Genomic DNA, 24,710 nt, shown 5'->3' on the forward strand with positions numbered 1-24,710 from the left:
CTACCAAAAGAACATTGCGATCGCCTCAAGGGACTCCCGGATCAAGGTATTTGGGTTTTTGTTCATATTAGACAAGAAAACCAAATTATTGGGGTTGCAACAGGCCAGCCGGGGTTCCATGCAGGCTAGATCGGTTGGACTGAACTCTTCTCCATCTGCACACGCATAGCCCACAGGAATGGGGTCTTGACAAACTATGTACTTGCTGCAATTACCGGGATAAGGGACTAGTGAGCCTCCGGCTTGATAAGCGCAAAAGCTATCCGGAGCTGGAGTCCCATCAGTTGTGGGGGAAAAAGGAAGCGGTGTTGTTGTAGCTGGGATTGTACAATTTGCAACCCACGGCGCCATGCATCGTTCGAGGAATGCACTGAACTCTTGGCCGTCTGCACAGTCGTAGACGATGGGTAAAGGTCGGACACATTTTATGAACTTACTGCAGTCGGAGGGATAGGGAACAAGTTTACCGTCAGGCATGCCCTCGCAGGGATCTATAGCTTCTGTAGTTGGAGTACTTGGTGTACTGAGAGTCGTTGGATCGTCCGTTGTTCCTAGACGTGAAGTGGTTGAGTCGTAGTCCCATCGACAGGCCTCGGGGGATACATCGGAACCACACTGCCCTGTTAATGGGTCGAAAAACTCCCCACTTCCACACACACCCATCATATACAGGACATCGTCCACGCACCGAAGAAACCACTGGCAATTATCTGGAAACGGCACGGTGTTGCCCGCATTGTTGAGGCAGACCGTTGGACTTGGGGTTGGTGTGGTATAGCTCGGCGATAAAGTTGTCGTCTCTCCTTTTGGACAGTCACTTAGCTCAAAATCAACGCATTTCTGCAGTGCCTCATTGAAGTAGTATCCTTCCATGCAGTAAAAGGCAATAGGCACCGGGCTCACACATACTATGTATTTTCTGCAATCTTCGGGATAGGAAGCGTAATGACCCTCGCTCTGTCCTGAGCAGATTTCCGAATCAATTGGCAGACTAGTCGTCGTGTCGGGAGTTTGAATGGTGGTAAAACTGGTAGACCATGTGGTGGAAGGAGTGGTCGATTGACTGGCAGTTGATCCAGTAGCGATTCCGTTTTCCGTGCAGGCTGTAGGTGCAACGTCAGGGCCGCAATTGCCTGTTTGAGGATCATACCACGCGTTATAAATGCAATTGGCTATGCTGTAGCTCCCATCTCCCATGCATAGGATATACTGTTGGCAGTTCGTTACTAGTGGGTAGGAGAAGCCCAGATTCTGATCGGCGCAGAGATCGTCCAAGTTTTGGGTAGTTTGAACGGTTGGGCTTGTGGTAAATGTGTCGCGGCACGCTGTGGGCGATACATTTGGTCCGCAATCGCCAGTCTTCGGATCGAACCAAGCATTCACTGGACACTTAGCGGTCGTCCATTGATCATTGCCCATGCAAAGAACGTACTGTTGGCAGTCCGATTCCAATGGGAATGCGACGCCCAGCACCTGGTCAGCACATAGGTAGTCCTTATAGTCTGCGGTTGACCGAGGAATGGTGATGGGACCTGTAGACGTTGTCACTTCGCGGCATGCTTCTGATGAGACTTCCGGACCACAATGCCCGCTATACGGGTTGTACCAATTGTCATTGGGGCAGGGAAGGATTGTGAATGAGTTGTTGCCAAAGCAATAGTAATACTGCTGGCAGTTTTTTAGGTACGGAAAGCAAGTTCCCAGCGCCTGACCGATGCACTCGTTGAAAAGCCCCTGCGTAGTCATTGTTGCTTCTGGCACTACCTGGGTTGAATGGTCACCGTAGCACCAGACTTCATTTGGATAGTCACAGATGCGGAGGTCTGGATTAAACAGCAACTGGCCGGGGCACTGGTCCACTTCACTGTGCTCGTCCACACACACGATGAACTCGTTGCAGGCACTATCGGACGGAAGTAGAGTGTGGTTTGGTTGACCAACGCAAGGATCAACTTGAGGCGCTGGGTAAGGCGAAGCCGTGCAATCAACGGCTTCCGGTGTATCGCAGATACGAAGAAAATTATTAAAAAGTTTTCCGGGTGGGCAATTCTCCAATTCTGCACACGATTCGGTACACGAAATATAGGCACTGCAGTCGTAGGGATACTTATAGTTTCCGGCAGGCAACGACACGCAAAAGGCAGAGTCCACTTCTAGAGGGGATCGGCAGTCGTTCATCGCGCTACCAGAAGTTCGGTATGAAGACGGGGTGCCATCGCAGACAGCTACCAAAAAGTAAGCGATGAACGTAAAAAATTTACAGTCTAACACTGAAACGAGAAGAAAATATATAAAATTATCAATATTAGTTTGCAGTATGAAATCCAAATTAAATAGCTGAGATATAGGTCTTAACCCCTTTACCTTTCATTTTATAAATTTTGTATTTTCCGTCGAAGGATGCTTTGAATATCACTAGTAAATTTTAAAACTTATAATGCAGCACTTTAGATATAGAATAGCAATGAAGTCTGAAATGATTCTCGAAAATGTACCAGTGCTTATGATCCCACGGTTTGAAAATTACTGAACTGAATCATTCTGTTCACATTTTGGCAATTCTTAGGCATAAACAGATAGTCGCCTGCCAATCATATCAACAGTACGTCCGTTTTTCGATAATGACTAATTAAAGTTGATAATGGTTTATGGCAGCTCTGAGAAATGCGTATCTTGGTCAAGGAAATAGACAACAGGTTCTAAATATTTGGTAATTTCTGATGGCTACTATCTCTCTGCTCGTATTTCCATTCCTATACGCTAGATAGTAAAAAAAACAATTAACAAAGAATTGATGAGAGACAATATATGAAAGTTGTCTGAATAGGAAACATCCCTTCAGTAGAATAAAGGGGAAAGGGGACAAAACAAACTATTTTATCAGTAGAGATGCCTACTTTTAGGCCAACATCGATATTTATTTTAGAAATCTTTAACTTTTCTAGAAATCTGGATATTTTTCCATATTTCATTCAGAGGCTAGAGGTGCACCACAGAAACTTGAAGGTATGGTTCGTTTCGATTGAAATGCTCCTTCAAGAAGTGCATCTACTAAGCCTGAATGTTTGGACCAAGCAGCACGTCGTTTGACGGTTTGTTTCGTTTCCCTTGAAAGCAGTTAATCGACTGCATCTGAAGTTTTTGTCTTTTTTCTTCAAAATTGAAATGGGATCAATGGAATGCAAAACGAATTAACTTTTGAATTTAGACCTCACACTTTGTGTATTATTTATTTAGCTATGAACTACAAAAGGAGCGCCGAAATGTATCAACTACATCTTTTGAATCGGTACGGTCTACGTTTGTATGTAAATATGTTACGTATGTACATATGTACATACATATGTGCATAAGAGTGGGTATGTTTTTATCAGAAATTACATGTGTTTTTTATGAAGCTCCTTATCAATTCTTAGTAAAGAAATAAACGAGTAGATAGCGAATGAGTACTTGAGCTTTTATCAGATTTCTTTGATATTATCATATGGAGAACATTTTACATATTGGCACTGCATGCAAATTTTCATTGAATGCTGGTGTATAAAAACGATGTTCCATGAATGGAAAAGTTCAGTTCGATAGCGAAACGCAATATGAAGCTTCTAGGAGTGCTGTGGACACTTTGCCTTCTATACAAAACTTCACTGGCTCGAATACAAGTGGGTACAAGTGGCGCCGAATGCCATGAATGAATAAATATGATTAAAGAACTAACTAAATACAATGATTTCAAAGGACGGCTTCTCGTTTAAGACCTCCATATGTGATGGTAAGAATGGGGGTCTTTTACCCATGTATGGAACGTGTAGGGGATACTATGTGTGTCTTGATGGGAACGCTGTGATCGGATCCTGCGACGGAAGCACATTGTTTAATCCCAAGACTTTACATTGCGATGATGCCGTAGACGTAGACTGCATATTCGAGGCCAAGCCAAATAATTACAACGATGGATCGAACTCGGAGAGTGGGGAGGATGAGGAGCCTCAGGAATTTGATTCCCCACCCACGCGGAGACCGTTAAAGCAGCAGAGACCTGTGGCAAAACAACTTTTGGATACATTTAACAGAGTGTGCGCCGGTAAGAAAGATGGTGTGACTCTGGCAAAAGAAGGCTCTTGCAGTGAGTACATTGTCTGCGAGTCGAAGCAGCCGCATCTTCGCGTTTGTCCTACCAATCAGCATTTTAGTCCCACTCGCCGGATCTGTATGAAGCCGAAAGATGCCAAGTGTCTTGTGGGCCATGAAAATCATCAACTAGAAGAGCCAGCCACATCCGCCGGGGTCTGCCCTGAAGAAAAAGAGAACTCTTTGGTTGCTCACCAGAAAGATTGTGGAAAGTTTTTACTTTGCAGCAACATGATGTTCCTGGTAATGGATTGTCCCATTGGTTTGCATTTCAATTCCAAAACGTCGCGTTGCGACTATCCCAAGATCGCGAACTGTCAAGTGAAGGAAAAAGGAAATAAAGCTGCTTCAAAGACAAAAACTTCAGCACGTAAACCTAAAAATCGTCGCTTGTAACAATTGCATGCAAATAAAAAAATGTGGTACATACATACATATATGTATATAATCATATATATAATACTATAAGTATCACCTATTTCTGTATCCTCAAATCTTACCCGTAGATTAAGCTAAAGCTTGTTAATTATAAGAAGCAAGAGCAAAGTAAATATAAAATAGAAACACAAAAAATGTATATGGACTGAAATCCCTGTTTGAAAAACTCCGAAAATGCACTAGCTAAAGTTCTAGTACCGCAGGCATAGAGTCACTATTTTCAAAATATATCTCAGCTTAATGAAAAAAGCTAAATCTTGAGCATCGGCTTGTGGTAATCCGTTCTGTAAGGAACCCACAGTATCAGGTGAAATGCGCTGTTCAAAATATATGTTTATTGAAGTAATTAGAATTTCACATTTTCGGGCCAATCGCAGACCTTGAGCTGCGGATTATATAGCAATCCAGCGTTGCAGTTAAAGTCCACTTCACACTCACACTGGCAGACCACATAGGCGCTACTATACGTCGTGCTGGCATCGCCGAACATGGTTCCATCAGGCTGGCCAACACAACGACCATGGCTCTCGCAGTAGGTGCCAGATGGTCCGGCATTAGGACCGCTGGGTGGCGCAGAACCGTCATCACATTTCACATTCTCAGGGAAGTCACAGTCAAGCGTGGATGGATTGAACTGCAGGTTATTCGGACACCTTTGTTCAAATTTGATGCCATAGACACATTGGATGAAGGCAGAACAATTCTTATCTACAGGCCCTATCCAATTGTTGGATTTATCGCAGCACTCTGGGTCGCAGACTTTGCTGATGCAAACGCCTTCGGTGTCCAGAACACACTTATTCTCTGTCACATTGAAGTAGTTCAAGTCTGGACACTTTCTAGCAACCAAGCTTCCATGGATACACTCCAAATATCCAGCGCAGTCTGCGGGATTCACCTCCTGTTGTCCCTCTGTACATGTGCTGTTTCCATTGCACTCTCCATTGTCCTTTTCGCATTCGCCTTTAAGCGCGTTCCAGTAATCTCCGGTGCCACATGATTTGGATACATACTTTCCACTTGAGCAGACTTCATACTTTGTACAGTCTCCATCTGAGTCCGCCTTAGTGCTTCCTTCCACACATCCAACGCACACTCCAGAGGTGTCCTCAACACACTTATTAAGTGTGGTATTGAAGTAATACTGATCGGGACACTTCTTGATCACAAAGATTCCGTTCTCACACTCAAGATATCCTGCGCAGTCTGAGGGGTTCTCTTCCAATTCACCTTCGGTACACGTCGGGGTCTCGCAGGAGTTGCACTCGCCGAAGTCTTTTTCACACTCGCCGGTTCGCCAGTTCCACCAGTCCCCACTATCACAAGACTTCTGAACGAACTTGCCGGTGCAGCAGGCATAATACTTGGTGCAATCATCCTCGTCGATCTTTTTATCGCCGTCTTTGCAACATTCTGCATTCAGTGAGCCAACGAGAATAGAAACCGTAAGGCACAGAGAAAAGGCTGCAATCAAAGAATTATAAGAAAGCCTTTCTCTATCAGTGGGAGCGAACTTACCAAAGTGTATATGTTTTGATTGAGACATCTTTTCGCCACGCATATTGAGCGTCTACTGAAGAGCCATCGGTCCATATCGTCTTTTATATTTTCGGGCAATTAAAATAATTAAATGTCTTTTCCTGGCACAGAGAGATGATAATGTGGGAACACTCTTGATATTATCAGCGTATTCAGTATTCATACAAGCAGAGGATGTTGTCACTATTTATAAAACAGTCAGTCACGTTTCCCAATTAAGAAATGCAGGGGGAGGTGCCAGAAATCGAGTTGCGCTTGAGCAAATTTGTATGTCAGATCTCATTGTAGATTTCATGATAAAACGCTATAAATTTGTATTGTATTTTCTATTTACGAATTGAAATATTTTGTGATCTGTTTCTATGATTCTAACGTATCTTATGAATTATTTAATTTGAAATATTTTCTGGCTTTTTCTGCATGCAAAGGGCTCTCTTCATTTAGTTTACTTCCAATATCTTTATCTACTTTTCTGGATCAATTTGGACAGCCGATAGTGCAAGATTTTGTGGATATATTAGTTTTGTGGTGAATGTGGATGTGTGATACACCCACATCTTGTCTTGTCTTGTTTGATTCGAACTAAAGCAACCAAAATTTGTTCACAGCCATCCCCAAATATGATAATCCCATCCCCTCATGATAAAAGCGAGCAGAACTAAGAGAGGTCGCGGCCTGCGTTGGCTGACCTACCGTACTCCCCCACCGCATTCGCTGACAAATCAGTCCGTCCTTTTGCTAACGGCGATTACAATACATACATAGATTGATAGAGAGAGAGAGAATGGGGTAACCTTAAGTATGAAGACCGTATAAAATATTGTCAAATCGTTCAGAGGGTGTACACTGAATACTCGTAAAGCACATCAACGTTCACGGTCTGTTCTACTATTCTTATATCTATCTATAAATATACCTCTTCTTGTTGGTTTGCCTGAAAATGTACACGTCCAAATAGGCCAGACATTCGTCTGGATGTATCAAGTTTTTCTGCCAAACCTACCCACAAAGGCTGCCGATTAGGCGATAAAATGCACAATATGATTTATATCATACATATTCCCACTTTCGTCTAGCTTATCGAAAAGAATTGGGCCTCTCAAAGTACTGATAATACGCAGCTGCTGAAATGCGCCCTGTCTAAGACTGATTAGAGTGATTTATGAGCGCAGACCACCATTACCTATCGTTTAAGTATCGGCGTGGAGAGGCCAACGATTTCTTGGCATACAAATTATATTTTTTATTGAAAAACTTTAAGCTATAGAGTACAATTGACGTTTATGCTGTAGTTGCAAGTCAATAGGTCCTGGTCCCAGTACAAGCCATCGGGACACGTCAACTCGACCTCGCACTCGCATTGGCAGATGACATATCCATTGCAACTAATCTCGGATGGTAAATAGGTACCCTCCCGTGCATTCAGGCAGCGTCCGTTGGTCTCGCAAGCGATGCCCGAGGGTCCGGCGTTCGGTCCTGAGGGCGGCGTATGAGGCCATTGACACTGCACGTTTTGGGGATAGTCGCAGATCTCAGTCTCTACGTTGAAGATCAAGTTGTTTGGGCACTGCTGTTCAACGGCACAGTTGTAGTTGCACTTATAGAACTTGTTGCACACTCCATCGACCGGGAACAGGGCTCCTTCCTCCTCGCCCTGGCACACGTTGCTGGTGCTGTTGCAGGCGACTTCTGGAACATAGCCTTCGGGATAATCGCACTCATTCGCGGTGGCATTGTAGACCAGACCGTCGGGACAGATAACCGCAGTAGATTCGGCGCTCGTGTCCCAATCGCAGACCTGAGCAGTCTGATTGAACTTGGTGTACTCGTCGCAAGGCATTGCGATGGGGCATTGGCATTGACACACAAAGTATCCATTAGTTTCGGGATCGGCGATCAGCGTGCCGTCACGCATGCCCGCACAGACGCCCTGGCTTGTACACGTCGTGCCCGAGGGTCCCTCTATATCTTCTGAGGAGTCTGCGATGACCGATGGTGTGCAATTAACGTTCTCCGGGAAGTCACAGTATTCGCTTATGGGGTTAAAGTAGAGGCCGGAGGGACAGCTCATCTCATTGACGCATCTATTACTGCACTGAATGTACCTTCCGCACACTCCGGGAATTGGCAGATTGACGTTGGTAGTCTGGTTGGCACATTCATCGCGCTGGCTGGAGCAATAGGTGGGCACAGCAGATGGAGGGGAAGGCGTGGTGTTGACGACATTGTTCGTGTCGGTTGTGAGCTCATCGGTTGTGGTCTCATCGGAGACACCATCCGTGGACTTATCGGGTTCTGTGGGGTTCGTAGAGCTTGTGACGGCGGGTTCTGAGCTTGACGGCTCCGTGTCCGTGTCGCAAGGCTCTGTTACCGACGTGGTTAAACCTGGCTTATCGTCGTCAATATCCGGACACTCATCGGCGCAACAGGTGCAGGTGCATTCGGCATCTGCCCTGGTATTAGTGCCTGCAAATGGCGACAGGCCCAAGCAGTTGGCTCGCCACTGGAAATCGCACTCGGCCAGTTGTCGATTGAAGTGGAGCCCGCGGGGACAGCTGCCGATGGCAACCACTTCTCCCTGCTGGCATACCGCAAAGCGACCGCAATGGGTCGCCACAGGCACTCGCGTCCCGTCCGGTTCATAGAGGCAAACACTCGACAGTTGAGCAGATGCGGCTGCGACCACTAGAAGCGTCCATAGAGCTGATACCAACAACAGAGACGTTACGCGTACATAGTAAAAGTTTCAGAATTGGCACCTACTAGTCACTCACCACACAAAACAGTGTTGCACATTTTCAAGACGATCAGCAGCTTTGAAGTAGTCCGAAATTCGCGAACGACTAAGTGGCGACCCTGCCAAAGTGGAGGCATTTATGGGAGCGAAAGAAAACTGTTTCGAGTGCCGCGAATCAGTAGCCAATCTTCTGATAATACCAATAACCATATTTATCGCTTGATTAACTCAACAAGTGATTTTTGGTGCTACGCGCTATCGCAGGAGTAATTACGTTCATATCTGGAGCACGGAGGGCGGAGCGCAAACTACTCTCCCGGAGGGGGCTCATTAACAAATTCATACGCACACTGTCGTACTATTGACACTTCCTATTAAATGGCGTTTATTGTCATTCAAAATGAAGTGCCTGAACCGTGTACTGCTCTCCCGGATACAATCACGACAAGTAGCAATACAGCAATTGTAGGTGCTCGAATGAAAGATACTCAGCTCCAATGATACTTTATACTCGGATATGGTTATCAGTATGTTGTTTGAAACTTATCGACTGACTGAAGGAAATGCTCCGCGTCTTCTGCACGCAGCATTCATTGTCTCACTCTCTGTGGCTATGTAGGCCAGCTTAGGTGGCCAGCTTTTAAACTATTTTGCTGTAAGTTATATGGCACTCTGTTTACACTCTGACTAGACACGTCAAGACTGTCTAATGATGTCGGAAACTTAAAGTTGCAGTCCTTCCCAGTCCTTTGTTTAAGTTTTTATAGTTAATACTGAATGATTAGGTCAAACAATTATAATAAAAGCCTTTCTTATCGTTCACAGTACTTTTTCTCGATAATCAATCAAATATCTGTAGATAAGTTTCGCATCAGTATATTGTAATAGGTAAGATCGATTGTTTGTCTATATGGACCGATTTATAGCAATAATATACCCTGGTTCTGAGTGTTCCATTCCGTACAAAATTTAAATTTTGGTCAGTTTTATATAGTGCATGAAATGCATGGCAGGGGCACGGTGGTCGCCTTTGGTTAGGCGATCGCCGATTGTTAACTCAGTTTATTCAATCGATTCGCTATCATTCATTCAGTTTTTCATTAACGTCTTGTAGGCGGATACGCTTGAAGGGTGTGCGGGCTTTGGCGTTGCGATAATGAAGACTTTTTATAGAAGCTATCGAACATTAAACGCATGTTTTTACACCCAGTAATTGTATTCAACAATGATATGTTGTATTCGTACAAAGGTATGTGAGAAGCGTTAGAAATACATTTTTTCTTGATTGCCTGTAAGAACACTTGGATCTATCGGATGTTCAAATCTTGAGAACCCCAACCTTATTAGACCTAAGATTACTGGGTATATTTTAGTCAGAATGTGGACTGGAGCCTATAATTCTAGGTACTGAATGCAATCACAGCGATAAAAATATCTCAATAGAAATATGATTAGATGGCATTCCCTCAAGACCATGCTGTTCGGATGCATTCCTTGCGTAAGCGCGATTGTTCATTTTATTACTGATTTTTCTGAACCCTAGTGCCAAAAAAGCTGGACAGGAAACTGTAAGGGAAATTGTTAGTTTTCTCAGGATTTTAATAGTACTGCTTACTGTATGGACAGAACCAAAAACAAGTCTATGAAATTGCGGTGAGAGGCTGGCTTCCTGTTTCGCGGCGAGTTAGAGGGGGCCGTCAGCTGAAATTGGAGACAATGCAATTCTAATTATTCAAATGAAAGCCAAGTACGCTTGAATTAAATTACCAAACTTAAGAAAACATAAATGGCAGAAGGAAGAGCACCAGTTGCAGTTGTGTGCTAGGGCCTAGACACTTGGGTTACTTGGGGCCGTGGAAAGCCAACGACAGGCTTATACTCGAACTCGAAGGTAGGTGTCCATTACATGTAGCGCATCGAGCTGGAGAGGGCTGTTGCTATTGCTTCTGCTGTTCGTCAAATGCCATAAGGGGCAACAAAAGACAGCCCAGCAGAAATGTGAGTGGATCTGCGACATCTACATAGAGTGCTCGCAGAAGTGAGTGTGCATGGGGGACACACTCACACTGGCAGCCGGACCACTTCCAACGTCTATTGTGGAAATCTTCTCAGGTGTAACAGGTTTCTCAGATTTAAACTGAGGTCGCCCCTGTCGTTCACACAGTCATCAGCGGCACTCGCCACGGAATCGATCGTGATCTCGGGCCCGACCGATCAAAGACTGCGCTTCCAGTCAACGCCGGCAGGAGACCAGGAGCAGCCGAGCAGCAGGACACTTCTTACAATTACAGTTCGAATCGAAGAACTGAGATCGATTGGTGCATAGATATCAAGAGGACTCGCTAATTTTCAACTCTAGCACCATTCGAAATCAGTGCTTTTGATGAGAACCATTCAACAGAAAGTGTTTCTCCAAAGTGATTTTTTTTCAGTGCATGACAATTCATGTTAAAATCCAAAGGTTTCCATACAAAAAGTTTAAATAACGCACAAGAGAGTATAAGTAATGAGTGGCTGAGCAACCGCGTTCATGGCAGAAGCCATCGAAGTGCAAGCGACGTGTCTCAATCTCACCGGGTCGGTGGTCGTCGATGTCGATCGGAATATGTTATCCACATTTGCTTAGTCATCAGTCATTGGAAATAAGTTGGATATCGCTGCAGTTACCCTTGATTCTATGGCTAAAACGGTTTACCGCGTTGATCAATGACTAAATGTGCCATCCAGAAATTGCAATCGAAACTCCACCAGCCTCGGAAAACTCCACCTCAATGTTTGCTTGTCTTGTCAAAACAATAGATTGTCCACGACTTATCAGGGCTATAAATAAAAGACATGATATACAGTGAATTAGTCGCTTAGTAATTTAAAAATAATCGTATTCTTATCTTAGTAAAGGCTCCATTTTCGGAGCTATAAATATGCTCAGAGCTGGTTGTGTATGATTCACGGGAAGGATGATATACAATACTAGTACATACTCGTATATGGTGCTAGAATTACAAAAATATGTCTAGAATTTGCAAAACGAAGACAAATATACCCTTTCCACAACGTTTACCCTGGCTGTATGGACGTGATACATTCATAAATTTATTTTATTCCCATTTCAATGCTAGTACACAGAAGGAGTTGAAGCCAACTCCGCAATTGTAGCACTGCCATAAATAATATATTCACATATTATTGGCCAGTGATTTATTCGTGGTACACGAATTAGTAAGTAGTATAGCGCACAATATGCATAGGGAGTACGAAAAAATTATTCTGGGCGAATGTACGTCAACGTTTCTGCCTATTTGAATGAGTAGTTACATACGTCAAAAAACCCTATAAATATGTCAAACAATTAATATTACAGGATTTTTAGATAAAATAATAATATCTTTTAGAAAGTCCCATGAACAATTATTGTCAAAACGAAATGGGATTATTTAGATAAGGCAATAGGATTCCCCATTTTTTGATGGCAGCTTTCCATTCTTATGCTTCTATTAATTATAGGCAAGTGGCATTAATAATAAAGCGTGGGAGCAGGAACACCTGGAAATATAAGCTGGGAAGGAAGGGCCACTACAATAGTTTATAAATTAAATATGTCAAATTTTCTCTAATATTGGGAATTTTCATTATCACTAGCCTTGTACATCATAATTGCTGAAATTAAAACTTTCGTGTTCTGAAAAGTTGAATCTTCTTATCTAAAGTATTTTGTGACAGATTGTAGCCGTATAGTTACCAAAAAAAAAATACAGCTGAAAAAATTGCTAATTTTGTTTATGTCAGCGGCCATCGAGTCAAAACGGCAAATCTTATCTATTTTAAAAGACAAAATGTTTGTAAATTATAGCCCCGTTTAATTGGAAAATCTGCGACTTATCATTTGCCAAAGACAACCAAGCAGTTTGGAGTGTGGTGCCTATATAAGGCCCAGTAGAAGAACCAAAGAAAGTTAGTTGAAATTATTCTACTTGGAGGGACGAAGAGTGTATCTCGAAATGCGAGGTACTGGCGATTGGCATTGGAGCTCAGAGCGTGGATACTCGTACTGACAGTTAATTTCGTCTACCATTCCAGGATTGACAAGCTATCTGCATGCCCTGCTGCTGGCTCTCGTACTGCAGCTGAGCAGCCAGACCCAGCTCCTGAACTCTGGCGACGATGTCTGCCGACTGTTTGCGGATGGCACTAAGCTCCGCAAGCCGGGCGGCTGTAATGAGTGGATTTTGTGTCAGAACCATATCAGCACGACTGGTGGAACTTGTAGCGGGACCAAACCATACTTCAAACTTAAGAGTAGCGACTGCGCGAGTGCCGCGGACACCAAATACTGCGACAGTCCATGCACTAAGAAAACAAACGGTTACTTGGGCAGCACCCTCAACTGTGCCAATTGGTACTACTGCGAGGGGGCTACCTTGAAAGGCAGCGGGGTCTGCACCGGCCAGTACTTCGACCAGGCGCTGCAGCAGTGCGTTTATGCGGAGAATACTTCGTGCGCCGCCAAATTTGAGTGGTGCGACATCGTGCCCCCAAACGTGCCATTCCTCGACGAGGAACACTGCAACATGTTCCACACATGCAGCAGTACTTTTTCACTTGTCAACAACACCTGCGATGAGGGAAAGTATTACGATGTGCAAAAGAAGGTATGTGTGGACAAGAGAGAGGTCGATTGTGGCGAGCATCCCCTGCCAGTGGACGTGTGTGGAACCAACAAGCTGGCTGTGCGCAACAAATTTGTTTCGGATGGTGCCACCTGCCGAGGATACTTCTACTGCCGGGATCTCGGCTCTGGAAATCCTGATCCCAACCCCGAGCGGCTGCAGTGCGGAGTGGATTATTTCTTCAACCAGGAGCGACAGGCTTGCATGCCACGCGAAGACCAGAAGTGTGACTGGGATCGCTGTGACGGGCGCGAGAGTGGCTTCGAGTTGGCCCAGGTGGAGGGTTGCCATAACTACCTATCATGCACAAATGGCAAAGAAATGAATGTATTGGTGTGTGAAGATGGCGGGTACTTCGATGTGGCAGCCCAGAAGTGTACTACAGCCATTAAAAGCTACGGTGTATGCACCAGTTAGATATTGTGATATCAAATAAACCTATGCTGGAGTACTAATTCTCTTCTTCCCGTCAACTACGTGTGGACCACTGGGAATGCTAATTAGAATTTAATATTCTATTTTTCCATCTAAATAAGATAAATAAAGTAACAATGTTTTTGGGGAGAGAACATTTTAGATTTTAATTCTTGATCATTCTTGAGGTGTTACCTGAGTAGCTAAGAACAGTAGACAGAAGACGAGGACCTGATACATGTTATTCACTTTTACAACTACAACTTACAACATTTACAACCCTAGGAGCTCTACATCGACTAAAAGAATTCAAGTCTTATATTGTCCATATGGAGCAGGCGAAGCAGGAAGAACCACTATCCACTACAGAATCTATAGCCACCTGGAATTAAGTATACATAAATTATGAATAGTTTAATTAATTATAAAATAAACAAATATTTAATATTTGTTCTCACATTTATTTATTGCATTGTATTGATTAGAGGTTTCTGTGTCACTACCTGTAGACCGTAAAAGCTCTATTGAGCTTTCCAACTTTTTTATTGAAGTTCTGTTAAAGCGATGCTAAGTTTTATAAGGTTTGTGTATTGGATGAAAGCGAATCCTTATAAAAGATATCGTTGATTTTTGTGATGACCTTTTTAAAAGGCTACAAAAAATTATTAACATATTTAAGAACATTTTATTTGTGGTGCGGATATAGTCATTCTTTATGATTTTGCGTCTTAAATTAGAAGTGTTAAGAATATGTTGCGGAATAGAATAAAGTTGCGAGCTTGGGGGCTTCACATATATTGGGAATAATATAATTGGCATTCAGGTTCCATTTATGGCCGCATTCTAGTGGCGCCATTTATCAGGCACTTTAACATTTTACAGCACTTATGTATCGACATTATCCAACAGTGCGTACCTGAACCTGAACTTAGAACTTGTATGATATACTTTCTTGTTCCAAAAAATTTCAATCAAATTTGGAAGGGTATCCAGTAGCTGCGGCTTTGTTTGTTGGTATATTTTAATATTCATAGTGCTACAAGATTATACTTTATAATAAATGTCCTAGTCACTACAAAATTGATTACCAAGGAAATTATATTTTTCAATGGTGTCTTCTTTGTTTGAATTTGCCTCAAGGTTTGTCTAGCATTGTCAGTCCTTACTGTATGTTTCTCCATCAGTTTTTTTTTGTTTCTGTTTTTTATAAGTCATAGCTTCTCTAATGCTAATTAAATTTTTATTTAATTTTTTCTAATTAGCTAATTAAACAGGAAATAACACGCTTTAACGATTAATCGAAAAATTCATCCCTGAGAGCTGGTTCTCACTCTTTTGAACTTCTGAGTTCCGTGCACGTTAGAGTGATTCGGCACTTTAGGAGGCTTGGATTTTTTTGCTTGCTATTTATTGTATTACAAATTGAGAGGAGGGCAGAATTTTTGAAATGGCACAGGCGCCAGAAACTAAAAGTGAAAATGCACCAACCGCAAGTTCGGTCATGCAGGGCGAGCGCACTAAGGCCCTGGTTAACTACCGCCGTAAGCTGATGGGGCACCGCCAGACTGAGGCTCGCTTGAAGGGACTTCGTGACAAGCAAAAGGTGCTGAAGGTCGAATACGAGAAGTCGGAGGGTGACCTGGAGGCACTGCAGAGCGTTGGCCAGATGCTGGCAGATGTTATCCAGCAGTTGACTCCGGACACCTTCATTGTCAAGTCGTCGAACGGGCCGCGCTACATCGTCGGGTGCAGACGTCAGATCAACAAATCGCACTTAAGGGCTGGCACACGGGTCGCCCTGGATCTTACCACGCTGACCATCATGCGGTACTTGCCACGCGAGGTCGATCCTCTGGTGTACAACATGGTTCACGAGGATCCAGGCGACGTGAATTACAGCGAGATTGGTGGCCTGGGCGAGCAGATACGGCAGCTCCGCGAAGTAATCGAGCTGCCACTGCTGAACCCGGAGCTTTTTCTGCGCGTGGGTATCAACCCGCCGAAGGGCTGCCTGCTTTACGGGCCACCTGGAACAGGTAAGACCCTGATGGCACGTGCCATCGCCTCCCAGATGGACGCTAACTTCCTGAAGGTGGTTTCCTCGGCGATTGTCGACAAGTACATAGGGGAAAGTGCGCGCCTGATACGCGAGATGTTCTCCTATGCCCGCGACCATCAGCCGTGCATCATATTCATGGATGAAATCGACGCTATTGGAGGGCGCCGCTTCTCCGAGGGGTCCTCCGCCGATCGCGAAATCCAGCGCACTCTCATGGAGCTGCTCAACCAAATGGATGGCTTCGACTCGCTTGGCCAAGTGAAGATGATTATGGCCACGAATCGTCCGGATACTCTCGACCCGGCCCTTTTACGTCCAGGCCGCTTGGACCGCAAGCTTGAGATCCCTCTTCCCAATGAAGTGGCACGCATGGACATACTCAAGATACACGCAGGACCGCTCTCCAAGCAGGGCGTGATAGACTACGAGGCCATTGTAAAGCTCTCCGACACGTTCAACGGTGCCGACCTGCGCAACACATGCACTGAGGCTGGACTGTTTGCCCTTCGCGCCGAACGTGAGTTCATTCTGCAGGAGGACTTCATGAAGGCGGTGCGCAAAATTGCCGGCAACAAGAAGCTGGAATCAAAATTGGACTACAAGCCTATTTAAGGACAAAATTTGCAAAATTTTCACCACTCCTTGAATTCAAAATTATGTATAGATGAATTAAATATGTCTAATTACCACTAATGTGTAGAGATTTTCACTGTAATTTACTTTGTTGTTTTGTGGAATAGTCTGTTCTGTTAAATGAGATTCATTTTCTCTAGGAATATACATACAAATATGTATTGTGCTCTTCAGTATGGATGTCCTCTTAATCGATCAGACTCTATGGTCCGTTTTCCGTTTTAGCGCATCGAAATCAATTTTCCAATTTTCTTCTAATACATTTTTTATCCTGCTAACAAATGCCTACAAATTAGTCTTTCAATAAACTCATTCAAATGTCACTCGTAGAGCCACAGCTGTTAAGTTATATGATTCTAGTTCGGAAACATACAAATTGACCGTGGCCATGACAAATATGGAATGGTTTGGAAATATTTAATGAAAATTGGCCCCGCCATTGCTGTTCGCGTATGTAAGAGCAAGTATTACACCTCCAATTGTTGGGCCGCCACTCGCGACAATTTCCGCGAATTTTGCCAACGAATTAAGGAGTTGGGCAGTTTTCATTTCCCCATTTCTGTTGTATCAATTAATTTTATTTAAGTGCCAGCGAGTGCCAAATGATAATTTAGTTGACATATTCAATATCTAGTGAACTATCGCTTGATGTGAAATCAAGTCGCTTCCGCTGGTCACCGTCGAAGAACTTGAGTCCGGCAAAGTGTTCAATATCCCGGACGTCAGCCAGAAAAGAGCGGAGATCTGTTTCAGCGTCGACCTCGGCATTGGGCACCACATAGCCTTCCACGAAGGGCAAATCATCATTTTGCTTGTGCTCACTGATAATGACCTTAAAAAAGTGGGTGGGCACTGCGACTGTATTCATACCCATCACATGGTGACGGATGGCCCAGTTCCTGAAGGTGATGCGTTGTGGCATGAACATGGGACCGGTGTATACGTACACCGAGCCCGACTTGAGTGCCAGCTCGCGGACATAGTGCTCCAGACGCAACCAGACATTATTTTTAAGGGCCCGACTGATTGGAACTATGTTGGGGAATTTGTACGCCTCGGTGAACATTGCTATGTCGCACTTGTAGTTCTGAGGCGACGCCATGTGGCCCCCCACCCACTCGGAATTTCGAAAGTCGCGCATATTCGCACTGAACATGGTCGGAATACTAGCATCGGGTATGTATTCGTTGGGCTTTTCTAGGGTCTGTGGATCTCTGTAGGTCAGGCATTCGCCTTTCAGATGCTCACAGACCCAATGGGCGATGCGATTGCGTCTATCATACGAGACCACAAAGTTCTTATAGACATGTATCTCGTCCATTCCAGGAAAGCCGTACTTCATAATGCTGGCTACATGTGATATCTCCTTGTATTGAGGCTGTTCAGCTCCTATTGAAAAGGTCATGAACATGATCTGTATAGGTTCGAATTGGGAATTAAATTATTTCTGGACAGATGGTTTACAACTCTTAAAGCACTCACCACGTGGTTTACTTGGCTACGGCTCCAAAGAATGAATTGCTCAAACAGAGACATACTGCCAGTATCGGGTGATGATTCGATTTCCGACGATTCAGTTTCGCTCCCCGCGAAGGTACTCCCACTCATTGTGCTCACCGAATTCTGTGTTGGCTGTACTGCAGCTGGAGCTGGGGATGTTATCCCTAGAAACGATAGCTACAGATAGAATTAGAGATTTTTGCTTCAGCAATGGTTAGGTCAAATCAATCTTTCATTCATACCGATTTGAATATCTTACGGCGGCTCTGGTACACATACGCATCGCTGACCATCGTATTGTTTAGCTTTCGATATGATATGTCCTGCTGCGCAAGGGCTCCGATTAGAAAACCTACCGCGCCGGACACAGCAATCAACGGAAAAATAATATAGATTGGCATCTTTTGAATTTAATTCAATTTCGATTCAATTCCGAATTTAGGCACATCAAATGGTGATTCAACAAATAATTTTGCGTATGAAGGGCACTACATTTCCGTTGGACTTGGCAGTTTTATCTCCTTAATCCAACATCTGCTGGCACTAAATACATTGAAATATATAACAAAATCAAATAATATACATCAAATTATGTAAAGATGAATTTTTACTTTGACATTTTGATCAAAACAGTTGAAGCGAAGAAAAACTATTACTCGAGTGATGACAATTTCCGAAATTTTGAGATGGTAAAATATCATATATCGATAAACATCAAAAGCTTAGTATCGATTATTTGTGTGCAAGTTTTGCACGCAGTTTCAAAAAATAAATGGCAAAACATAGCTTCATATATATATCTCTCCATTATGTAAACCATTTTGGGTCGTCGTCCCATATATTACTTTGGGTAGTCTCCCGATATTTTATTATCGCCAAATAGTTTCTGCTCGAAATTTCGTCCATCGGAGGGAGCCGATGACTGGCGCATTCTCTCCCTCTCTCACTCCGTCTTTTCGCAAAAACAATGAATTGATTTGTTGGTTAATTCGGGGAGGGGCAATCTCTCCGCGATCTCTCTTCATTTTCTTCGCATTTGTCATGAGAGACGGGAAAAGCATAGAGAAAAAGAGAGGAACCGCGAGCTCTTGTTATGTTTTACTGTTAATTCTTGCATTCTGTGTATCATCTATCCAACTAATGACCTACATATTTGATTAGAATTTGAAAATATTTCATCTATTTCGATTTGTTTACTATTATTTTTTATTCCGCTACATCTCTCTCTCTCTCTCTTTTATCTCTCAAGCCAACAGAACCCGTTATATCTCGCTCCCCTCGGAAAGGGGAACGCACTGCACGATTAAGAGTGAGAGATAATGAGTAAGCGCGTGCAAGGGGCAGCGTAGCCACTGCATGCACTTGTAACAGTGTTACAGTATCACAGGAGTCTGAATACAAAAATGGGTTGCTCTATAGCTCTAGTTTCTATAGTCTCTGAGATCTAGGCGCTCATTAAGACGGACGGATAGACGGTCAGTAAGACATTGCTACATCGACTCGGCTATTGATACTGATCATATATGTATACATACATATGCATGTATGTACTTTATGGCTTCGGAGACCACATAACTAATATATCCCTAAACTCTTCCACTGCCGTGTATAAAATCCAGAACTAGCTATAAACTTGCTCCTAGCTCCCAAGTGAGAGTTGCTGAAGGAAAAACTAAGTAATTTATGGTAATTGCTTCTGCTCTCACTTTAACCCTGCGAAAGCCTCTATGGCTGAACTGAATGTCCTTAAAAATATAAATAATTTTGTCTTCTATTTATATTGTTACCATAACCCCGGCTCCAGTCCGGAGGCTGTCTAGTGGGTAAAATGAATCGACATCACGCGCTTAAACGAGTAAGGGTAAACCTTGAGGGAAGCCAAATCCCGAACAGGCAACCACTGCCTTAAAAGTATCTGGGTCGGGATTTTGTGAGGATGGGTCTGGGAGGAGGCACACAAAAAGCTGAAATATTAAGTTTTCGGAAAACGAAACTGGATTTCTATTCAATAAGTTTTCCAGCTGGCCTTCTGCAGGCTGCTGGTATGCGGTCGGGCCCAGCGCTGTCTCGGAAGCATGCTCTCGATTTTTGTTGCGGACACAACATGCGGCGCAGATTCGGCAGGCGCCTGCCGGTTAAGGCCAAACTTTGCCCCTCAGACAGACCGACTGAGCGACAGCAGATGCCAAGCTATCCTGGCAATGAAGTCCTTCGAATTTGCTCCAGTGGCTCCTGTGTCTCCACGAAAGAAATTAAACGCAGCGCTGCAACAGACGGTGAGGCTTATGGAATGGGGCAGCTTGTTGCAACTTTGCCTGGTGCGTGGTTTTCTGTTGTTTTCTGGATCTCTCTGTGTTAGAGATTGTCATCGGGTCAGATGTTCCTGGTAAAATTGCGGCCTGACTTTTGCTCAAAACTTGCATGCAGCGTCAAACGATGTACATTGAGGATTAGTATTAAAGATGGATGGTTTCTGATTTTATTTCGAGCAACACAGTAAGACAGCTCAATCTAAATGGCTCTGTGTTTTTTTAGCTTTTGGATTTTTCATAATCACATTGTTTTTGTAATTGGGAAATCTACCGATTTTCACTGAGGCAATTGGCACAAGATGTATGTACGAGTACTTATCGTTTGAATCCATTCGAAAAAGGGGTTTTAATGGTTTAAACTTGAGTTCTTGACGTTAATCCGAATTTGGTAATTACTCTGCCTATAATAATTATTTGCTGCTAAGTGAATTCAATTGCATTGTGTAATCCGCAGATTTGTATTTGTGTTTTATTTTATTGCATGTACTTTCATATTTCATATTTATTATGTTTGCACAGTTCGCATATTAAAATAAACACATGATTGCTTATTTGTGTTTAATTAAACAGACAGAAAAAAAACCTGCGGGAACGTTGTGAGCCGCGGCAAGTGCCGAGGCTCTACTTTATGATATGCCAGGTACTCAGTCAGTATAAAGTGAGCTTATGATTTATGTAATTTATACAATATATTGTATTTGGCGTTGTGTATCGGTATATTGGTATTGGTATATTCGCAAAAAGGGAAGAACTGATTTTTCTCCAACAAAAAATGTTTATAAGAATCGGTCGAGCTGTTTGATAGACTTTTATATATTCGATTTTATTCTCACACCCACACCAGCCGTTTGTTTCTGCTTCGCTCCACCAGAGGGCACACACTGCACGAGGAGAGTGTGTGTGAGAGTGAGAACAAGTAAATGCGTGGCTATGCTATCGTAGGCTACCAATGTAATATACCCTTATACTCTTCGAGTACCGGGTAGAAAAACCAAAATTTTTCTAGAGGGTGCACGTGTACTGGTCTGGGGGTATGATCGGGTTGAGGATTATAAATAACATTAATTGCACAGAGTAAATGCTTCCAGATTCCGCAGATGGGTCTGGGTGAGACCAACCAAAATATAAGTGAATAAAAAACAAATTCTCATATAATTCTGTCCCTATATTTTTTTCTAAATTGAAACTTAAAATTTGTACATTCAAGTTAAAATTTTTTATTGTCTTCTATAAGAAAGAAAGAGAGATGATTCATTATAAAAGTCTGAGCTTGTTGGGTTTCATTTATCTGAAGAATGTATTGCGTTCTTGCATTGTTTAACATGCCTCATAGTAATTATGTGGCTGGCATAGTATTTGCACATTGCCCGATCTGCATATAATGCAAATTTGAGGGCCAGCCTGCATTTCATTAACACGATTCGGGGGAATGCAGATGCAGCCAGCAGCAGAAATATAAGCAACATTCCACTCCACCTCCACTCATCCAGGTGGATGGCCGTACATCAAGATGAAGGATGAGCGCACTCCGGAGGATATATGTGGCACATGTGCAAGTGCTACACATGCTGCACACAGAAGTGTGGCCGTGCCTCCTAGTGCTAACTGGTGTCAGCCATGGGGATGCTGAGGTTAACAAAAATGGCAACGGCATCATTCTGGCGACTGCGAAATTGCCTTGGATGCTAAATGAATGCAGTTGAATATTTCACTGTCGCTCCGTCACCCCATCATCCCATCCACATCCGGCTCGAACTCTTCTCCGGAGAGCAGTAACATTAACATTAACATTAAAATCAACATTAACAGTGAAATATTCTGGAGAGGCTCAACAAGCGTTAACATTGCGACCCACTGCCTTAGTTCGGCGCAAATGTTACGGCAGGTCACTTACGTTCCACATTGGTATCCACACTCACTTTGGCATCCACAGCTGTTGCTTATGCTGTTATCCTTCTGTTAGCCTGTCGTCCTGCCGCTATAAAACACCAGACTGACTCCTGGCCGGGCTCATTCCGCTGATAGCCTCGTGAGGCAACGGTAACTGGTTTTGCGCGACCGCGAGCGACGCGCGGCATGTGAATGCGGAAAGGCGAATGCGAGATTCGGCGGAAACTGCGAATCTTTCCGGGCGCTGCGAGCCATGACTTCCGGGGAGTGGGACCTGCGGGCGCTGAAGGCGCTCGAGGAGGAGGAGCAGCGCGAGTTCCTGGCCCTCAGCCAGAGGAATCTGTTTGAGCCATCTGATGTCGGTGCCAGTGCCAGTGCCGGTGTCGGTGCCAGCGCCAAGCCAGCCCTGACCTACGCCCAGCTGCATCCACATCTGCTCAAGCTCCCCACCATCGACGAGTGTCAGCTGATTGCCGCCAAGCAGCAGTCCGGTGGACGACACGGTAGCCTGGCCGGACTACGCTTCACGCGCGCCCTCTCCCTCTCCGCGCACTCGCTGTCCCCAAGGGGCGGAGGCGGGGGCTTCGGCAAGAAACTGAGAGCACGCCTCGTTGGCGCCAAATCCAGCGGATCTCTATCGCCCTCGCGCCACTCCCACAGTTACAGTGTATCGCCAGTCTACACCCCGCCCCCCATGCGTCGCTGTGCCACGCTGCATCACACTCAGCCGGTACGGAAGACGTTCAAGAACCTGCAACAGCTGCAGGACCGCAAGCGGCAGGCCAACCAGAGCGCAACGCCTCCCCTGGCGTTGCCAGGCCAGCTGCAGCGGATTGCGGGCACGGGCAAGACCTACTGGAAGTACGGAGCCAACTCCACGGCCGCCTCCATAATCGGGCAGCGCACTCGACGCCAGCAACAGCACGGTACGGAGCCTCCTGTCGAGTCGAACGCCGCCTCGGATCTCGATCTCAATACGGAACAGCTGGAGTCGGATGTTCTTGACAGTGCCACAGAGACGGGCTCCTGCAGCGTGCCCCTGCCAGCGGCGGACTCCAACGAGATGCTTCGGCTGATGCTGAGCGCTGCGAGTTCGGCGGTAACAGTGACTCCCACGGCCGCAGCAGCAGCAGCAGCAACTGGTGGCCCAGCCCCAGTAGCAGCTCCGCTCAGGCGATACCAGCCTATCGGCGACGTTGAGGAGGAAACTGTTGCTTACGAAGCTTTCCACAAGCCCAAAAGCTTCGAGCGTGGCGCGCTTATACGCGGTGGCAGCCTAACAGTGGAAGAGAACAACAGCAACAGTCCCCGCAACAGCCCGGGCCGAGCAATGCAATCCACACTGGCAGGCGGACTGGTAGGCAGCCGTAGGATATTCAAGTCCGCCTCCCTCGACTGGCCGGGCGAACCCCAGACACACCCACAGGTACAGCAACAGATTAACGGCCTGACCACAAATCCGCTCGAGATTGTGGACCAGCAGACAATGGAGGCTCGTTACAAGCAGCGGGAGTGGGAGCACATCCACCACCATCACCAGCACCAGCACCAGCTAGACGCCTCTCTCGGCCTCGGCCTCGGTGTGGGTCTGCCGGGGGGCAGCACTATAATGGACGATGAGCTGGAGCAGCACATCAAGCACTGTTCGTGCTCCTGCAATCACATGGGCTATGGCAACTCGATGGACTATCAGGTGAGTGGAAGCGAAGTCCAGAACATGGATTTAATAACTTCGAAAAAACCTTCATCCGACTACTGATGGTAATCGACTTTAACTGGGAATAGTACATGATATTTGCGGTATACATAAGCATGTATGTAAATGCTCTATTCACCTTTGCGAAAGAGTATTTTAAGTTCCATCCAGCCCCCTTGCTTATGCCGTGCAGGTACTGCAGTTGCCACTCTTCACGTGCGCACTCTCCGGCAAATGATTCCGGCATGTAATTTTAATTGCGCTGCTTCAACCAAACGGCGTGTCCGGCTTTACAGCTCCCACACCTTTTACAATTCCTAATGCTTTCATATAAGTTGAAGCTAAACTGATTACCATCATGGCTCTTTGTGAGGGAATTCCAGAGTTCATGACTGGCAGAGGGAGAGATTGCTGCTTGCAGATCAACTTGGGGCTGCCCTATGCTGTTGCTGCTGCTGCTGCAGGATGCAACTGCGTCAAGTGCCCCATTGTTGTGTTGGGGAGGCATCCAGGTTGGCGAGAACTTTTTCCAAGTAATTGAATACTCCTCCGAGTCGAACAAAGAGCCAGCAGGTATCTCCCTCTTTTCCTTTTCCAACTATAGTTGGGGCATTCTTACACTCTTCATTGTCCGACTTTTAGTTTAAAAGCTGTCAATTCAGATACGGGACCGCCTGTTGTGATTCCCCGATCTTTT

The 24,710-nt window shown here is 44.7% G+C and overlaps 8 protein-coding genes across 8 annotated transcripts in view; 4 read left to right on the top strand and 4 right to left on the bottom strand.

The window, feature by feature from the left end:
• On the bottom strand, positions 1-2,178 carry LOC6596011. Its single transcript, XM_002020964.1, has one exon. The coding sequence runs from the start codon at positions 2,176-2,178 to the stop codon at positions 1-3; it is 2,178 nt and encodes a 725-aa protein (XP_002021000.1).
• Positions 2,179-3,593: 1,415 nt separating this feature from the next.
• On the top strand, positions 3,594-4,524 carry LOC6596010 (chondroitin proteoglycan 2). The gene is made up of 2 exons (XM_002020963.1): positions 3,594-3,659; positions 3,736-4,524. The coding sequence occupies exons 1-2, from the start codon at positions 3,594-3,596 to the stop codon at positions 4,522-4,524; spliced, it is 855 nt and encodes a 284-aa protein (XP_002020999.1).
• A 388-nt stretch (positions 4,525-4,912) lies between these two features.
• On the bottom strand, positions 4,913-6,127 carry LOC113566002 (chitin-binding domain protein cbd-1). The gene is made up of 2 exons (XM_026989616.1): positions 6,085-6,127; positions 4,913-6,030 (listed from the first exon to the last, which is right to left on the bottom strand). Exons 1-2 carry the CDS (start codon positions 6,125-6,127, stop codon positions 4,913-4,915), a joined length of 1,161 nt encoding a protein of 386 aa, XP_026845417.1.
• Positions 6,128-7,366: 1,239 nt separating this feature from the next.
• Positions 7,367-8,901, bottom strand: LOC6596009 (chondroitin proteoglycan 2). Its single transcript, XM_026989617.1, has 2 exons — positions 8,880-8,901; positions 7,367-8,790 (listed from the first exon to the last, which is right to left on the bottom strand). The coding sequence occupies exons 1-2, from the start codon at positions 8,899-8,901 to the stop codon at positions 7,367-7,369; spliced, it is 1,446 nt and encodes a 481-aa protein (XP_026845418.1).
• Positions 8,902-11,350: 2,449 nt separating this feature from the next.
• Positions 11,351-14,072, top strand: LOC6596008 (peritrophin-48). The gene is made up of 3 exons (XM_002020961.2): positions 11,351-11,615; positions 12,693-12,847; positions 12,920-14,072. Exons 2-3 carry the CDS (start codon positions 12,841-12,843, stop codon positions 13,924-13,926), a joined length of 1,014 nt encoding a protein of 337 aa, XP_002020997.1. The 5' UTR covers positions 11,351-11,615; positions 12,693-12,840; the 3' UTR covers positions 13,927-14,072.
• Positions 14,073-15,337: 1,265 nt separating this feature from the next.
• Positions 15,338-16,666, top strand: LOC6596007 (26S proteasome regulatory subunit 10B). The gene has a single exon (XM_002020960.2). It carries the CDS (start codon positions 15,371-15,373, stop codon positions 16,592-16,594), a length of 1,224 nt encoding a protein of 407 aa, XP_002020996.2. The 5' UTR covers positions 15,338-15,370; the 3' UTR covers positions 16,595-16,666.
• A 505-nt stretch (positions 16,667-17,171) lies between these two features.
• LOC6596006 (endonuclease G, mitochondrial) lies at positions 17,172-18,658 on the bottom strand. Its single transcript, XM_002020959.2, has 3 exons — positions 18,358-18,658; positions 18,098-18,292; positions 17,172-18,029 (listed from the first exon to the last, which is right to left on the bottom strand). Exons 1-3 carry the CDS (start codon positions 18,514-18,516, stop codon positions 17,226-17,228), a joined length of 1,158 nt encoding a protein of 385 aa, XP_002020995.1. The 5' UTR covers positions 18,517-18,658; the 3' UTR covers positions 17,172-17,225.
• A 3,853-nt stretch (positions 18,659-22,511) lies between these two features.
• The window catches only part of LOC6595936, an 81,528-nt gene continuing 79,329 nt past the window's right edge, over positions 22,512-24,710 (top strand). The window contains exon 1 of the mRNA XM_026989753.1: positions 22,512-24,010. Coding sequence (XP_026845554.1) covers positions 22,571-24,010 — 1,440 coding nt within the window. The 5' untranslated portion in view covers positions 22,512-22,570. The remainder of the gene's footprint in view (positions 24,011-24,710) is intronic.

The sequence above is a fragment of the Drosophila persimilis genome, unplaced genomic scaffold, assembly GCF_003286085.1.
Source record: "Drosophila persimilis strain 14011-0111.01,24,50 unplaced genomic scaffold, DperRS2 tig00000431-arrow-pilon, whole genome shotgun sequence".
Taxonomy (NCBI): Eukaryota; Metazoa; Arthropoda; class Insecta; order Diptera; family Drosophilidae; genus Drosophila; species Drosophila persimilis.

Excerpts from the sequence above, each read along its gene's own strand:
- LOC6596011 (XM_002020964.1), bottom strand. The coding sequence starts at position 2,178 with ATGAACGACTGCCGATCCCCTCTAGAAGTGGACTCTGCCTTTTGCGTG.
- LOC6596010 (XM_002020963.1), top strand. The coding sequence starts at position 3,594 with ATGAAGCTTCTAGGAGTGCTGTGGACACTTTGCCTTCTATACAAAACT. Across the intron at positions 3,660-3,735 it reads CTTCACTGGCTCGAATACAA|GACGGCTTCTCGTTTAAGAC; the intron begins GTGGGTACAAGT and ends ATGATTTCAAAG.
- LOC6596006 (XM_002020959.2), bottom strand. The coding sequence starts at position 18,516 with ATGCCAATCTATATTATTTTTCCGTTGATTGCTGTGTCCGGCGCGGTA. Across the intron at positions 18,293-18,357 it reads GCCGTAAGATATTCAAATCG|CTATCGTTTCTAGGGATAAC; the intron begins GTATGAATGAAA and ends TTCTATCTGTAG. Across the intron at positions 18,030-18,097 it reads GTAGCCAAGTAAACCACGTG|ATCATGTTCATGACCTTTTC; the intron begins GTGAGTGCTTTA and ends GAACCTATACAG.
- LOC6596007 (XM_002020960.2), top strand. The coding sequence starts at position 15,371 with ATGGCACAGGCGCCAGAAACTAAAAGTGAAAATGCACCAACCGCAAGT.
- LOC6596009 (XM_026989617.1), bottom strand. The coding sequence starts at position 8,901 with ATGTGCAACACTGTTTTGTGTG. Across the intron at positions 8,791-8,879 it reads GTGCAACACTGTTTTGTGTG|TGGTCGCAGCCGCATCTGCT; the intron begins GTGAGTGACTAG and ends GGACGCTTCTAG.
- LOC113566002 (XM_026989616.1), bottom strand. The coding sequence starts at position 6,127 with ATGCGTGGCGAAAAGATGTCTCAATCAAAACATATACACTTTG. Across the intron at positions 6,031-6,084 it reads ATCAAAACATATACACTTTG|CCTTTTCTCTGTGCCTTACG; the intron begins GTAAGTTCGCTC and ends CTTTGATTGCAG.